The sequence below is a fragment of the Trichomycterus rosablanca genome, chromosome 18 (assembly GCF_030014385.1).
Source record: "Trichomycterus rosablanca isolate fTriRos1 chromosome 18, fTriRos1.hap1, whole genome shotgun sequence".
Lineage (NCBI taxonomy): Eukaryota > Metazoa > Chordata > Actinopteri > Siluriformes > Trichomycteridae > Trichomycterus > Trichomycterus rosablanca.
In genome coordinates this window covers 8,457,442-8,472,544 of record NC_086005.1, presented here as the reverse complement: position 1 = coordinate 8,472,544, position 15,103 = coordinate 8,457,442, and the positions used below count along the sequence as shown (strand labels likewise).

Here is a 15,103-nt window from a genome sequence, read left to right as displayed (position 1 = left end):
GTATATAAGTACCATGCAATGGATTGCAATCTCATCCATGGACTTTGTGCTCATTGTTTCCAGAGGTTGTTGGAATGAACATACCAAAGAAGTACCAACCCACAAATGACCTCTCTGGCATGAAGAGACCCTAGCCATGAAGCAAAACATAAGACTTTATTTTCTCTTCCACATTTGTGTTGCTTTTATCCCTTTCACACAAACAAAACTTGAATTGACATCAAAACCGATGGTAGGAAGAAACTTCCTTCTCTGTTCCAAGCTGCGTTTGATGCCACTTATTCCAGGTCCTATCAGGTGGCTGACAGTTTTGCAGCTGTGCCATTCTTTTGGTAAAACCCGAAAATTACTTCCTTCCATCGGTTTTGATATCGGTTCAGGTTTTCTTTGTGTGAAAGGGATAAAAGCAACACAGATGTGGAAGAGAAAATAAAGTCTTATGTTCTGCTTCATGGCTGTGGTGTCTTGTCTAAATCTGAGCCGTATGTTCATCCTGTAGGTGGCCATGACATCATTACTTTGCAATGTTCTTGATTCTACAAGCGCGGCGTTGTTTATTTTGTAGCAAATCGAGCCATTTTGTAGTGTAGTGTAATACAGTGGTACCTTGTAACTCAACGTCACCTAAACTCAAAATATTTGAAACTGAACACCCTTCGTCGAGAAATTTGTACCCTTAAACTCAACATTTCCCTTAAACTCAACTTGTTCAGTTTGTTTTTAAAAAATGTATTTATTTAATTTCAAATTAACAATGAACAGTCTCTATGTTCAGCGCTCGACTTGAGCGTCATCAAAGTGCGCATATGAGACGAACGTGTATCTTTGTTTAGCTGGATTTTTCTCACTGTTTCACTTTTAAACTTGTGTTACAGCCCGGGGTTCTGAGAAATCGTAAGAATCAGCGTTTTATTCCAGTGTTTTTATATTATATTTGTGTATCCTTATGAAAAAAAAAAAACCTTGAAACTCAATGTCTTTTAAACTCAACGCCAGTCCCAGAACCAATTGACGTTGAGTTTTAAGGTACCACTGTATAACTAAATGGCTTAGTTACTCTGCTCTACTACTAATAATACTTGAATCAAATAGTTGTTTTGTAGCAGGATGTGAACAAGGTTGAATTGAAGATGCAAGGGTTATGCAAAGCTTCCCCTGCCTCAAACACCCTAGACTCAACTCAAGCATGACTCAATTTTTTACTTTATGAAGGATAAATTCCCCAGATGTTGAGAGGGTTAAGCTAGATATGAATCCTGTTGTGTTCCGGAATCACACTGATCTTGTGTGTTTTTGTATTTTCAGATATCCGAAATCGAAGGAAGAAGCCGGTCATGTTGTTCATCCACGGTGGTTCTTATATGGAAGGAGCAGGAAGCATGTTTGACGCCAGTGTACTTGCTGCCTATGGCAACGTCATCGTAGTCACCATGAACTACAGACTGGGAGTTCTGGGTAAGTGTGGCATCATCACCAAGCTGAACACATTGACAAAGCTGGAAATACTGTTTATCACTCCAACACTGTCCAAGAAACTTCACCTGACCCAAGGTGTTAGAACAGCCTGTTAGTGAATGTGAATGTTACAGCCACATCCAGCTATGCAGTCTCCAGTACAGGCTGTATCTTCAAGGGCCACAAATGTCCCACAGATTATATTTGAGAACTCTTGCTCTATATAGTCACAGTGTTCCCTGTCACCCCTGCTCACCACTAACAAGCTTTACTTTACTTTTTCTTTACATCAGAAGGTTAGGGGTGAGATGGGAATGAGCTAAAAATAGAACATACTGAGTTTTTTAAGATTAAACTCCATTTAAACAGATAATGTAGCAGAGAGCACACACACACTGTTCATCCATTCACGATACAGACTTTTTGGCTGGTTTATCCAACCATGATTTTATTTATTTTTCTCTCTGTCAATCTGCCAGCTTGGTGGGTATCACTGTCACCTCACAGCGATTCCTTTCTGTGTGGAGTTTGCATGTTCTCCCCATCTTTGCGTGGGTTTCATTCGGGTGCTCCGGTTTTCATCCCCCAGCCAGAGACATGCAGTCAGGCTAATTGAAGACGTGTATGTGTGTGTTATTGCCCTGTGATGGACTGACAACCAGTCCAGGGTACTTTCTAGCCTGAATAGGATGTGGTGGTAGAACAGATAGTAAATGAATGAATGAATCTCTGTCGGTCCGTCCATGCATCTGTCTGTCTGTCCTTTTATCTATAGGTTCATCCATCCATTACCAACCAATCCAAACATCTGTGTCTATCTATCTATCTATCTATCTATCTATCTATCTATCTATCTATCTATCTATCTGGCTGGCTGGCTGACTTTCTATCTATCTGTCTGTCTGACTGTTTACATATCTTTATCTGTCTGTCTGTCTGTCTGTCTGTTTACTTACACCAATCAGCCATAACATTAAAACCACCTCCTGGTTTCTACACACACTGTCCATTTTATCAGCTCCACTTACCATATAGAAGCACTTTGTAGTTATACAATTACTGACTGTAGTCCATCTATTTCTCTACATACTTTTTGTAGCCTGCTTTCACCCTGTTCTTCAATGGTCAGGACCACCACAGCACCACCACAGAGCAGGTATTATTTAGGTGGTGGATCATTCTCAGCACTGCAGTGACAATGACATGGTGGTGGTGTGTTAGTGTGTGTTGTGCTGGTAGGAGTGGATCAGACACAGCAGCGCTGCTGGAGTTATTAAATACTGTGTCCACTAACTGTCCACTGTCCAAATGGACAGTGAGTGTAGAAACAAGGAGGTGGTTTTAATGTTATGCCTGATCGGTCTATCTATCTATCTATCTATCTATCTATCTATCTATATATCTATCTATCTATCTATCTATCTATCTATCTATCTATCTATCTATCTATCTATCTATCTGTCTGTCTGTCTGTCTGTCTGTCTGTCTGTCTGTCTGTCTGTCTGTCTGTCTTTTCATCCATTTAACCATTTATTATAAACTATACAAACATCCATCCATTTGTCTATCCATACATTTATCTGTCTTCTTTGTATTTAAATAGCAATTCATCCATTCAATCATCCATCCATCCATAGTCCACACTTACCCTTCTCTCTCTCTCTCTCTCTCTCTCTCTCTCTCTCTCTCTCTCTCTCTCTCTGTCTCTCTCTCTCTCGCTCTCCCCCTACACAAGGCAGTGTTCAGATCAGTGAGCCACAGCATCTGTTCTCACTAATTAAGTCATTAACTCATTAATGGACTTGAGAGAGGATCAGGTCTGAGAGAGAGAATGTGTGAGTAATAGAGTGAGAGAGTGATAGAATGCGAGTGTGAGAGAGTTAATACTTGACATGTCTGTGTGACTTTCCTGATTTTGTGTTGTTGCTGTTTGGAAATGAGAAAAAATAAAACAAAAAATGACTGTGGGGTATTAGATGAGATGTAGTCATAACTACAGGAGAGAAACACACCCAGGCAGAACAGCTAAATGAAGGAGTGAGATCAGCACTAATTCATCCCTTCCAGCATTATTCACAAACAGCAGCAGCAGTTCTGTGAGTGACATTGTATATAAAGTGAAGGACAAAGAAAAAAGCTGTTATTTTAAAGGACGTTAATAACAAAGTTAAAGCGAAGCTACAGCATCAGTTGACAGTTGACATATGAAGAAAGTTTCTCCAACATTTCTAGTCAGTTGCATGCAAAAGAGCTAAGAGAATGAGCCAATCAGAAGAAGCCACCACAGCCAAGGCAGAGGACACACTGTGGCAACCCCACAGCCCCACCAGCACCAACACCTACCGCAGGAACACAGCGCTCCAGCAATTCCAGAACAGGCCAGGAACATTGACCTATGCCCAGGCCCTCATCAGAACAGCAAACCCAAACGCTTCTGAGTTCAGAGACATACAGCAGATGCTAAGCCACATTTGGTAAGGAGAAGAACAAGGCCTTTATTTCTGATATATACAGTGTATCACAAAAGTGAGTACACCCCTCACATTTCTGCAAATATTTTATTATATCTTTTCATGGGACAACACTATAGAAATAAAACTTGGATATAACTTAGAGTAGTCAGTGTACAACTTGTATAGCAGTGTAGATTTACTGTCTTCTGAAAATAACTCAACACACAGCCATTAATGTCTAAATGGCTGGCAACATAAGTGAGTACACCCCACAGTGAACATGTCCAAATTGTGCCCAAAGTGTCAATATTTTGTGTGACCACCATTATTATCCAGCACTGCCTTAACCCTCCTGGGCATGGAATTCACCAGAGCTGCACAGGTTGCTACTGGAATCCTCTTCCACTCCTCCATGATGACATCACGGAGCTGGTGGATGTTAGACACCTTGAACTCATTCACCTTCCACTTGAGGATGCGCCACAGGTGCTCAATTGGGTTTAGTCCATCACCTTTACCTTCAGCTTCCTCAGCAAGGCAGTTGTCATCTTGGAGGTTGTGTTTGGGGTCGTTATCCTGTTGGAAAACTGCCATGAGGCCCAGTTTTCGAAGGGAGGGGATCATGCTCTGTTTCAGAATGTCACAGTACATGTTGGAATTCATGTTTCCCTCAATGAACCGCAGCTCCCCAGTGCCAGCAACACTCATGCAGCCCAAGACCATGGTGCTACCACCACCATGCTTGACTGTAGGCAAGATACAGTTGTCTTGGTACTTCTCACCAGGGCGCCGCCACACATGCTGGACACCATCTGAGCCAAACAAGTTTATCTTGGTCTCGTCAGACCACAGGGCATTCCAGTAATCCATGTTCTTGGACTGCTTGTCTTCAGCAAACTGTTTGCTGGCTTTCTTGTGCGTCAGCTTCCTTCTGGGATGACGACCATGCAGACCGAGTTGATGCAGTGTGCGGCGTATGGTCTGAGCACTGACAGGCTGACCTCCCACGTCTTCAACCTCTGCAGCAATGCTGGCAGCACTCATGTGTCTATTTTTTAAAGCCAACCTCTGGATATGACGCCGAACACGTGGACTCAACTTCTTTGGTCGACCCTGGCGAAGCCTGTTCCGAGTGGAACCTGTCCTGGAAAACCGCTGTATGACCTTGGCCACCATGCTGTAGCTCAGTTTCAGGGTGTTAGCAATCTTCTTATAGCCCAGGCCATCTTTGTGGAGAGCAACAATTCTATTTCTCACATCCTCAGAGAGTTCTTTGCCATGAGGTGCCATGTTGAATATCCAGTGGCCAGTATGAGAGAATTGTACCCAAAACACCAAATTTAACAGCCCTGCTCCCCATTTACACCTGGGACCTTGACACATGACACCAGGGAGGGACAACGACACATTTGGGCACAATTTGGACATGTTCACTGTGGGGTGTACTCACTTATGTTGCCAGCTATTTAGACATTAATGGCTGTGTGTTGAGTTATTTTCAGAAGACAGTAAATCTACACTGCTATACAAGTTGTACACTGACTACTCTAAGTTATATCCAAGTTTCATGTCTATAGTGTTGTCCCATGAAAAGATATAATGAAATATTTGCAGAAATGTGAGGGGTGTACTCACTTTTGTGATACACTGTACATACACACATGTACAGCACAATACAATTCATTTTCTTAGTTTCTTATTTGGAATGCTGGGATCAGAGTGCAGGGTCAGCCATTGTACAGCGCCCCTGGAGCCAATACACTGGCAGAGCCAGAATTTGCACCCACAACCTTTTGAATGATAGTCCAAAGCCACCCACTAGGCTACCACTGTCCCCAGAGACACATTACAACAAAGGTAAAGAACATTAACAAACACTAGATTAAAAAAATGTTAAAGAAGAAAATTAATACAATGTATATAATTCACTTTATTTCTTGATTAAGATGAATAATTATAATTTTTAAATAGTTCATAATAATGCCCTGTGATGGACTGGCAACCTGTCCGGGGTGTTTCCTACCTTTCCTCGGTGAATCAGACACACCGCGATCCTAAAATAAGATAAAGCGGTGGTAAAAAAAAGACAATGAATTAATAATTTATAATAATGATTACTTTTTATTAGTAATAATAATTACAAAAAATGCGTCAGTTTGAAAGGAATTACATTATTTTGGATTTTTTTATGGAATATTCAAGGTTTAAGTTCCTCTTTATTTGGTCTAAAAAGTAAATAAAAATATTGACATATTAATTTTGCATGAGACCTGATGTAGAGGAGAAAAGCCCATTGCTTGCCCCTCAGGCTACAAGGGTAGCAGCTCCCTCTATTAAGTCAAAACTAGGGATACAGGGTATAAACTCAGGGGGGTTCTCATATAGATTAAATCATTGTGGTTAAAAATTAATAAGCAGTTAATTTCAACACACAATTTATTTGTATGTACAATATACATCTCCCAGCAGAATCCCCCTGTTTCAATGAAGAAACAAATGTAGAAAATGAAATAAGCCAATTCCAAACACAAGGCCGTGTAATTATCTGCTGGGACTTAAACGCTAGAACAGAAGACCAACCAAATGTTATCAGCACTCGAGGCGATCATTTCATAACAGAAAATAATGTTAATTTTCCATCTTACTCCCCCAGAAAAATGTAAACTATAAGTTTGTAAAAGTGTGTAAACACATGGGAAGAACCGACTGTAGCTCTGTCAAAGCCTCAGTCTGTACATTGTAAATGCAGGGGGACTCTTTCGGTCAGCTCAGCTACAGCTCAGTTCCTGGCAGCAGTACAGTAGACTATGCCATAACAGATCTGGACCATTCCTGAGAGCCTTCACAGTCAAGCTATAAACACCCCTATCTGACCACAACCAAATTACAATCTGAAGATAACAGTTACAAATTATGTTTGGCAAAAACCCAGACAAATGTACTCAAACAAGCTGTTAGGTGGCCTCAGGACAGCACTGAGATATACTGTATCTATTCTTTTAACAGCCAAGAATCCTTTCTATCAAACGCATGTTCTTGAAATAAAAAGGAAGTTAAAGTGGCGGTGGAAAACCTAATTAGTAATTTTGATCACTCAGCTCAATTATATATATATATATATATATATACCGATCAGCCATAACATTAAAACCACCTCCTTGTTTCTTCACTCAATGTCCATTTTATCAGCTTCACTTAACATATAGAAGCACTTTGTAGTTCTACAATTACTAACTGTAGTCCATTTGTTTCTCTGCATGCTTTGTTAGCCCCCTTTCATGCTGTTCTTCAATGGTCAGGACCACCACAGAGTAGGTATTATTTAGGTGGTGGATCATTCTCAGCAGTGACACTGACATGGTGGTGGTGTGTTAGGGTGTGTTGTGCTGGTATGAGTGGATCAGAACATCAATGCTGATGGAGTTTTTAAACACCTCTTTGTCACTGCTGGACTGAGAATAGTCCACCAACCAAAAATATATCCAGTTAACAGCGCCTTGTGGGCAGTGTCCTGTGACCACTGATGAAGGTCTAGAAGATGACCAACTCAAACAGCAGCAATAGATGAGCGATCATCTCTGACTTTACATCTACAAGGTGGACCAACTAGGTAGGAGTGTCTAATAGAGTGGACAGTAAGTGGACACTGTATTTAAAAACTCCAGCAGCGCTGCTGTGTCTTATCTACTCATAACACACACTAACATACCACCACCATGTCAGTGTCACTGCAGTGATAATGATCCCACACCTAAATAAAATAATAAATAATACTCTGTTGTGGTCCTGGGAGAGTCCTGAGCATTGAAGAACAGGGTGAAAGGGGGCTAACAAAGCATGCAGAGAAACAGATGGACTACAGTCAGTAATTGTAGAACTACAAAGTGCTTCTATATGTTAAGTGGAGCTGATAAAATGGACAGTAAGTGTAGAAACAAGGAGGTGGTTATGTTATGGCTGATCTGTGTAGATAGATAGGTAGGTAGGTAGGTAGGTAGGTAGGTAGGTAGGTAGGTAGGGTAGGTAGGTAGGTAGGTTTCTATTGTAATCTGTCATTGTTATATTATCTTTGTTTGTGTTTCCCATTTACTGCTTTGGCAACAATGTACCTTTTTACAGTCATGCCAATAAACACCATTAAACTAAACATGACTGAGTGAGAGAGAGATAGAGTGTGAAAGCTCTTAATACAGCCTGTACATAACTGATGATTTGAGACATGGTGAAACATTCATCATGCTTCAAAAAAACCTTTTTTTACTCACTAATCTAAAAAAGTCATTATGCGGTCATGCCTCATTTATACATCATTCCAGATGTTTGAGAAATAAACGCTCAAGTCATAATTAGTGCGTTCTCAGAACACAGCGGCGTTGGATAAATGTTTTTTTCTGGCCCACTCTGACATCATAGATCCTGATTCACTGGCTGTGAGAGTGAGTGAATGGGTGAGTGGGTGGGTGGGTGATTAAGTGAATGAGTGACTGAGTAAGTCGGTGAGGGGGGGGGGTGATTATGTGAATAAGTGAGTGTGTGGGTGAGGGAATGGGTGGGTGATTGAGTGAGTGAATGGGTGAGGGAGGGAGTGGGTGGGGGATTAAGTGAATGAGTGAAGGAATTGGTGGTTAAGCGAGTGAGTGTAGTATTGGGCGAGTGAGAGATTATGTGAAGCCATATAATAAATTTTGTATACCTAGTGTTTTCAGGTGGCACTTGACCCACTGTGACCCCGATCAGGATGAAATGGTTATTATAGATAAACAAATGAATAAATTAAAATCAGGTTTAAATGAAAAAGGGCATCCACAGCAGCAGTTTGATGAAGGTGCCAGACTAAGACAAAAGCATCATAAAGACCAGGGTTCAAACCTTGACTTCTGTCTTTCTATGGACTTGGACATGTTCTCCCATGGTCTGTATACGTTTTCTCTAATGAACAAGTTTCTAAAATAAACATGCAGAAGGTGGATTGTGCTCTAAATTTCTCCCAGTTGCTCTCCTGAGCTATATGAACAGCATGACTGTACCAGACATGGTCTGGTTTGATGAGTTCGGTGTTCAGAAACTCTAGTGGCCTGTACAGAGCCCTGACCTCAACCCAACTGAACATTTACAAGATGAATTGGAATGTCAACTGTGAGTCAGGCCTTCGAATTAAACATTAGTGCCAGACTAAATAGGCACAAAAATGTTAATTTTTGAAATGGGATGTCCAGCAAGTTTGTGATTGTGTCCACATACTTATGGCTCTATAGTGTGGGTGACCGTAGCCTAAACATGGATGTTTTTTCTTCCTCGTTATCCTTTCCTCTTGTTCCTCTCCATCTGTCTCTTTCACCGTTCCTCCGTTTTTCTCTCCATCTGTGTTAGCATCCCTCCGTCAGATCTGCTCTATTTGCAGAAACAGATTAGCCTAATTAGCTTCTTAATTCCATGTGAGACTTTTTATTTTTGCTCCTGATGCTACCAGCAAGCTCTAAATCCCCAAATTATGAATCTGCATCCTTCCATCCTTCTTCTGCAGCATGCTCACTTTGAGAAGCTTGTGTTTCAGCACAGTGTTCCTCACTTCTGATCTTGCCTCTAGTCGTCTCATTACCAAGTCTAATTTAGGATAAAACAATGAACTTTTTTAATGCTTCATGTTCCAACATGAGGGTTATTCGTTATTTTTCATTCACGTTTGCTGTTAGAACATAATTACCTTAATTTATTCCTTCCTATTTTTACTGTTTCGTCCTCGTTCGGCTGGGTCTGGTACCACCCAAAAACACAGCAAGCTGCAAGTTAGGACAGACACCCTAGACAGGGTGGCATTCCATTGCTGGCCAACACTGACCACATACTCTTTCTTTCATACTTCTTTCATTTTAGAGTAGCCAGTCCACCTACTGGCAAGTTTCTGGGAGAGATAAGAAAAACAAACAAGATTTATCCTGGACACAAGGCAGGGGTACACTGGACAGAGTGCCAGTCCATCTAAGAGCTTCAGCCATTCATGACATCATGTAGCGATGGAAGAAGGTCCCCTGATTGACCTGCAGAAGAGAAGGACTTGCTGGTAATGACCAGATACACCAGGACCTCCCTCAGATGTCTCGTCGAGTCTGAGCTATTTTGACAGCATTTTATTCAGGTGGTCCTAATGTTTTGGCTGATCCGTGTATGGTGCTCCTCTATATGGAGGAAAGACCTGAATAAAAACCTGACTTGGTGCCCTAAATAGGCTGTAGATGTCATTAAGTCAGACCTTAAGGTCTTAAAGGAGTAAAGAACTAAAACCCAAATTGCTTCATATTACTTTTTCCGCTCAATAAAAAGCAGTAGAGCTTTTATTTTATTTTCTATATAGTGTACTTTAACAGACCTGCAGTGTATCAGATCCTCTACCTATATAGAGGAAGACAAGCTGAATTTCAAATAGCATTATTTCTGTTTAAAGGCCAAATACATATGGAGTTGCATCTCAAAAAGCTTCCAGTAGGGCGCTCTGTTTCATCAGGTACAATATGAAGGCCGAGTACGGTGCATATAATGTGGAGGCCAAACATTTTTCTAGTACCAGGACATTACCAGGTCCTTCAGCTGCTGCATGTTGAGAGGTGAATCGTCCTACAGTGCAACCTGGTGCCATCTCTTCAGCGGGTACATGATCGTTCCCCACCACAGCATGATTTTGGAGAAAACAGAATTAGTCTGACCAGTCGACCTTCTTCCATTGCTCTGATGAGGGCGGCACGGTGGCTAAGTGGGTAGCACTGTCGCCTCACAGCAAGAAAGTCCTGGGTTCGATCCCCAGCTGGGGCGGTCCGGGTCCTTTCTGTGTGGAGTTTGCATGTTCTCCCGGTGTCTGCATTGGTTTCCTCCGGGTGCTCCGGTTTCCTCCCACAGTCCTAAGACATGCAAGTGAGGTGAACTGGAGATACAAAATTGTCCATGACTGTGTTCGATATAACCTTGTGAACTGAGGAACCCTGTGTGGTGAGTAATTACCGTTCCTGTCATGAATGTAACCAAAAGTGTAAAACGTGACGTTAAAATCCTAATAAACAAACAAACAAAACTTTATACACATTGCCATGATCTGCAATTTGATCCACAATAGATCTGTCGGCCCATACCAGATGCCACAACCTTCATGCCCTCAGGCTTTGATGAGTCTTAGTTGTCCAATGACCAGTCCGCCAGCCCTCCCCAGCCTGGACGCAATATATGTGCCGGAAACTGTAACGGCAATAGAGAATTTGATACATCCAAATGACTAACATTAGACATGAAGTGAAAAAATGACAGTGAAAAGACCTTTACATCACGCTCAGTATAATGTGCAGTTGCTGTATAACGAGTGTTAGCTATTATTTCTACTGAATGTGTAAGTAAGTAATTTGATTTATAAAGCACTCTTAAAACAACTTACGTTGACCAAAGTGCTGTACATCAAACAAGCATACATAACACAACATTATGTAAAAAAAAAAAAAGTAAGAACCAAATAAAAATACAGAGTAAGAGAGAAAATAAAAACAGATAAAAATAGACTAAACAATTATAATTACCACGGCTCCTCACTGTTCAAATGCCAGCTTATAAAGGTATGTTTTTAGGAGTGATTTTAAAACAGCGGCCGAAGGTGCTTGTCGAATATTAGGAGGTAGAGTGTTCCATAGCTTCGGAGCATAAACTGCAAATGCACGATCACCTTTTAGCTTCAAACGAGCCCTAGGAACAGTCAACAAGTTCTGAGTGGCTGATCTTAAAGAACGCTGTGTGGTTGCGGGAGAAAGCGTACCACTGAGATAAACCGGGGCAAGGACGGGTGTAATATGGTTTCTTTTCTTGGTATTAGTCAGTAACTTTGCTGCTGCATTCTGGACTACCTGTAAGCGCCGCAACAGAGACTGATTAATCCCAATATACAGAGAATTACAGTAGTCAATTCTTGCAGAAATGAATGCATGAATAACTTTTTCCAGGTCAGAATAGCAGAGAAAAGGCTGTTCTGTTAAAGAAAGTCAGAATTTTAAATGACTCCCTATTGGGCCTTTTGTGCACCATATAGCACGATGAAGCCTGGCATGCATCATTTATACACGAGTACAGAGCTGGATCCAGAATGGCATAAAGTGGCGCTACTTATTACACACTGATGTGGGTCATATACAAAGTAGTGTGATTGAATGACAAACAAGTTGTTCATGTGACGCAACAGAGAAGGAAGACACGCTTTAATTTACTCGTGTTGTTGACTTTTCTATGGAATGGGAAGCTGAATTCACCCATTAACCGTGCTGTATGCCACATGGCATGCTGGACCCCTGTGCTCTGCATATACAGTATATTGGTTATTTTGTGTACTGCATATGCAACACCTATCAAAAATCTGACATGAATTAGCATCTGCTGAAATACGAGTGACAAGCTGTTTACAGCCAAACAAGCTTTACCAGCTTTGTCCATGTGATCGGCAGCTAACTTTTAATTCAGTTTAAAAATTGCTTCCTCTAAGCCCATGCTTATATAGAGCTTGCTTGACTGTGGACAGTTATAACTGTGCAGCCACTCACTCACTTTCTAAACCGCTTATCCTAATCAGGGTTGCAGGGGGTGCTGGAGCCTATCCCAGCTCTTTCCCTGGATGGGGTGCCAGTCCATTGCAGGGCAACCTGTGTACAAGCAGCCTCTAATTTAAGGCAGATCTACACCGACTAGGCATAACATTATGACCACTGAGAGGTGAAGTGAATAACACTGATTATCTCTTCATCACATCACCTGTTAGTCGGTGGGATATATTAGGCAGCAAGTGAACACTGTGATGGCTAGACGACTGGGTCAGAGCATCTCCAAAACTGCAGCTCTTGTGGCGTGTATCTATCAAAAGTGATCCAAGGAAGAAACAATGGTAAACCGGTGACAGGGTCATGGGCGGCCAAGGCTCATTGATACACGCGGGGAGTGAAGGCTGGCCCATGTGGTCTGATCCAACAGACGAGCTACTGTAGCTCAAATTGCTAAAGAGGTTAATGCTGGTTCTGATAGAAAGGTGTCAGAATACACAGTGCATCACAGTTTGTTGCGTATGGGGCAGCAAAAGGGGGACCAACACAATATTAGGAAGGTGGTCATAATGTTATGCCTACCGGTGTATTTTTGCTGGTTCTTCATTATCTGGACAAATTTTCTTTCACTATAAGGAAATTAAAACATTTACTATTTTATTATCGATCTCTGCAAAAGACCGCTGTTCCATGTACTTTTAAGGTGCAGTCAAACTAGCCCTATTTAAATGACCGTTATTTTTTAGTGTGTACGGTGGACCTATGGGGGGAAAGAAGATGAATGCTAAATGGATTTCTGGTCACAGAGTGGTCATATAGTGCACAGCAGTAGATTTCTAAAGCAGGAATTATGGATTTCTTTCCAGCCACCCCCTCTCTCTTTCTCCTCTAATGTACCTCTGTCTCTCTCTCTATCCGTCACTGAAAGGAAGAAAGGATGACGGCTTACAGGTTCCTGGCCATTAAGTGAGGACACTATTGAATATTCATGAACCTCAGATTGCTCCTCTCAGCACTAATGTTTGTAAGAACTTCAACAACTCACCACCCTGGAAGTGAATCCAGAAAAACGTACAGACAGATATTGTAGATCAGGGCTTCCTGAACTGTGATAATCCGGGGCAGATGGACGCCTTTATTTATGTTTGTAAGCTGGGGTCAGAGCGCAGGAGCTGAGAAGGTTAGGGGCCTTTGTTTAAGGGCCCAACAGTGGCTGAAAAGCAGAGCCAGGATTCGAAAGCACAGCCCTCTGTTCGATAGTCCAAGGCTCTACCCACTAGTCTAGCACTATGGTACAAGTGCCATGGTTGGTACTAGAGCTCCTGCCCCAGTATTCAACTTTTGAAGTCACTTAGATCCCCACAGACCGGTTGCACCACAGACCGGTTTCATTTGAGATATAATTTCACGGACAGACAGGGGTGGGGGAATTTAAAATACAATAACAATACTACTCACAAATTATGGAAAATCAGTGGGAACCTTGAGCTTTTTTTGCTGCAATGAAATGCTCCCACCTAGGGGTGATGGGAGATAATAACACCTGAAGTGTGTTGGAAATGGAAGCAGTGTTTTCATTGCTTTTGTAGCGATCTCTAATTATTTATTCTTTCTGTGAGGCCCGGTAATAAATGATGCTCGGACCGCTACTGCACCGTGGCCCGGTGGTTGGGGACCACTGCCTCTTCCACTTGACAGTCAGACAAGCAGGCAGATAGATAGACAGTCAGACAAAAAGAGAGGCAGACATACAGACATATGCTGACTGACAGACAGGCAGAGACAGGTACACAGACAGACAGACACTGACAGACAGATACACAGACAGACGGAGAGAGTGGCAGACAGATATATGAGAGGTTAATATGTTTTTGGATGCTTCTGAGCATCTTAGGTCTAGAAGAACATATTGGCTGGTTGCCAGGCAACAACAGCAACAGCACCAAAGAAGGTTAATGTGATGGCAGTCGGATTGTTCATGTCTGTGTGTGTGTATGTGTGTCTGTTGGTGTATGTGTGTGTGTGTGTGTGTTTGCATTTATTAGTAGTTAAGCTCTTCTGTTCAAACTGTTAATCTTGTCTGAGTTCACCAATGTGAACAATTTCTCTCCTCAGTTATTAAAGCTTCTGAACTGAGTATCAAAATTCATTCTGTGTTACGTAGTGTGTAACTATACCATTAATGATGCACTAATCAGACTAGTATGCGATTTGAGCTCCACCATCAGAAGCAATGGATTGATTTAAACTAATTCCAGTCCCTCCCCGCCCTATTAAATTTCTCACAAGTTTCTGGAGATGCGAGAGCTTGTTAGAGATGACGGTCGGCCCCGCGAGGCTAGGTTTGTATAAGTGTAGTAATAGAAACAGCTCCTGCTTGTGCACTCAGATCTCAGATCTGACTGTAGGCGATTATTTTGATTGGAAATCAATGCTGCTTTAGATATGATGAACTGCTTCCTCAAATCATTATTTGTCAGTGCAGAAGAGCAAACCGAGCTGTTGTCGTGTTTCAGAAGCTGGTGAGCATGTCTTTTCTCCTGCTTTATTTATCATGTGTGCGGAGCCTCGAGGGATTCTACTGCCTTCACTCATATAACTAAAACATTCAGAAAAATGAGCAGCTTATTGTTTATA

At 41.7% G+C, this 15,103-nt stretch overlaps 1 protein-coding gene across 1 annotated transcript in view; it reads left to right on the top strand.

Moving 5' to 3' along the window:
- nlgn2b (neuroligin 2b) overlaps positions 1–15,103 on the top strand; it is a 60,961-nt gene that overhangs the window by 33,088 nt on the left and 12,770 nt on the right. The window contains exon 3 of the mRNA XM_063013860.1: positions 1,306–1,455. Coding sequence (XP_062869930.1) covers positions 1,306–1,455 — 150 coding nt within the window. The remainder of the gene's footprint in view (positions 1–1,305; positions 1,456–15,103) is intronic.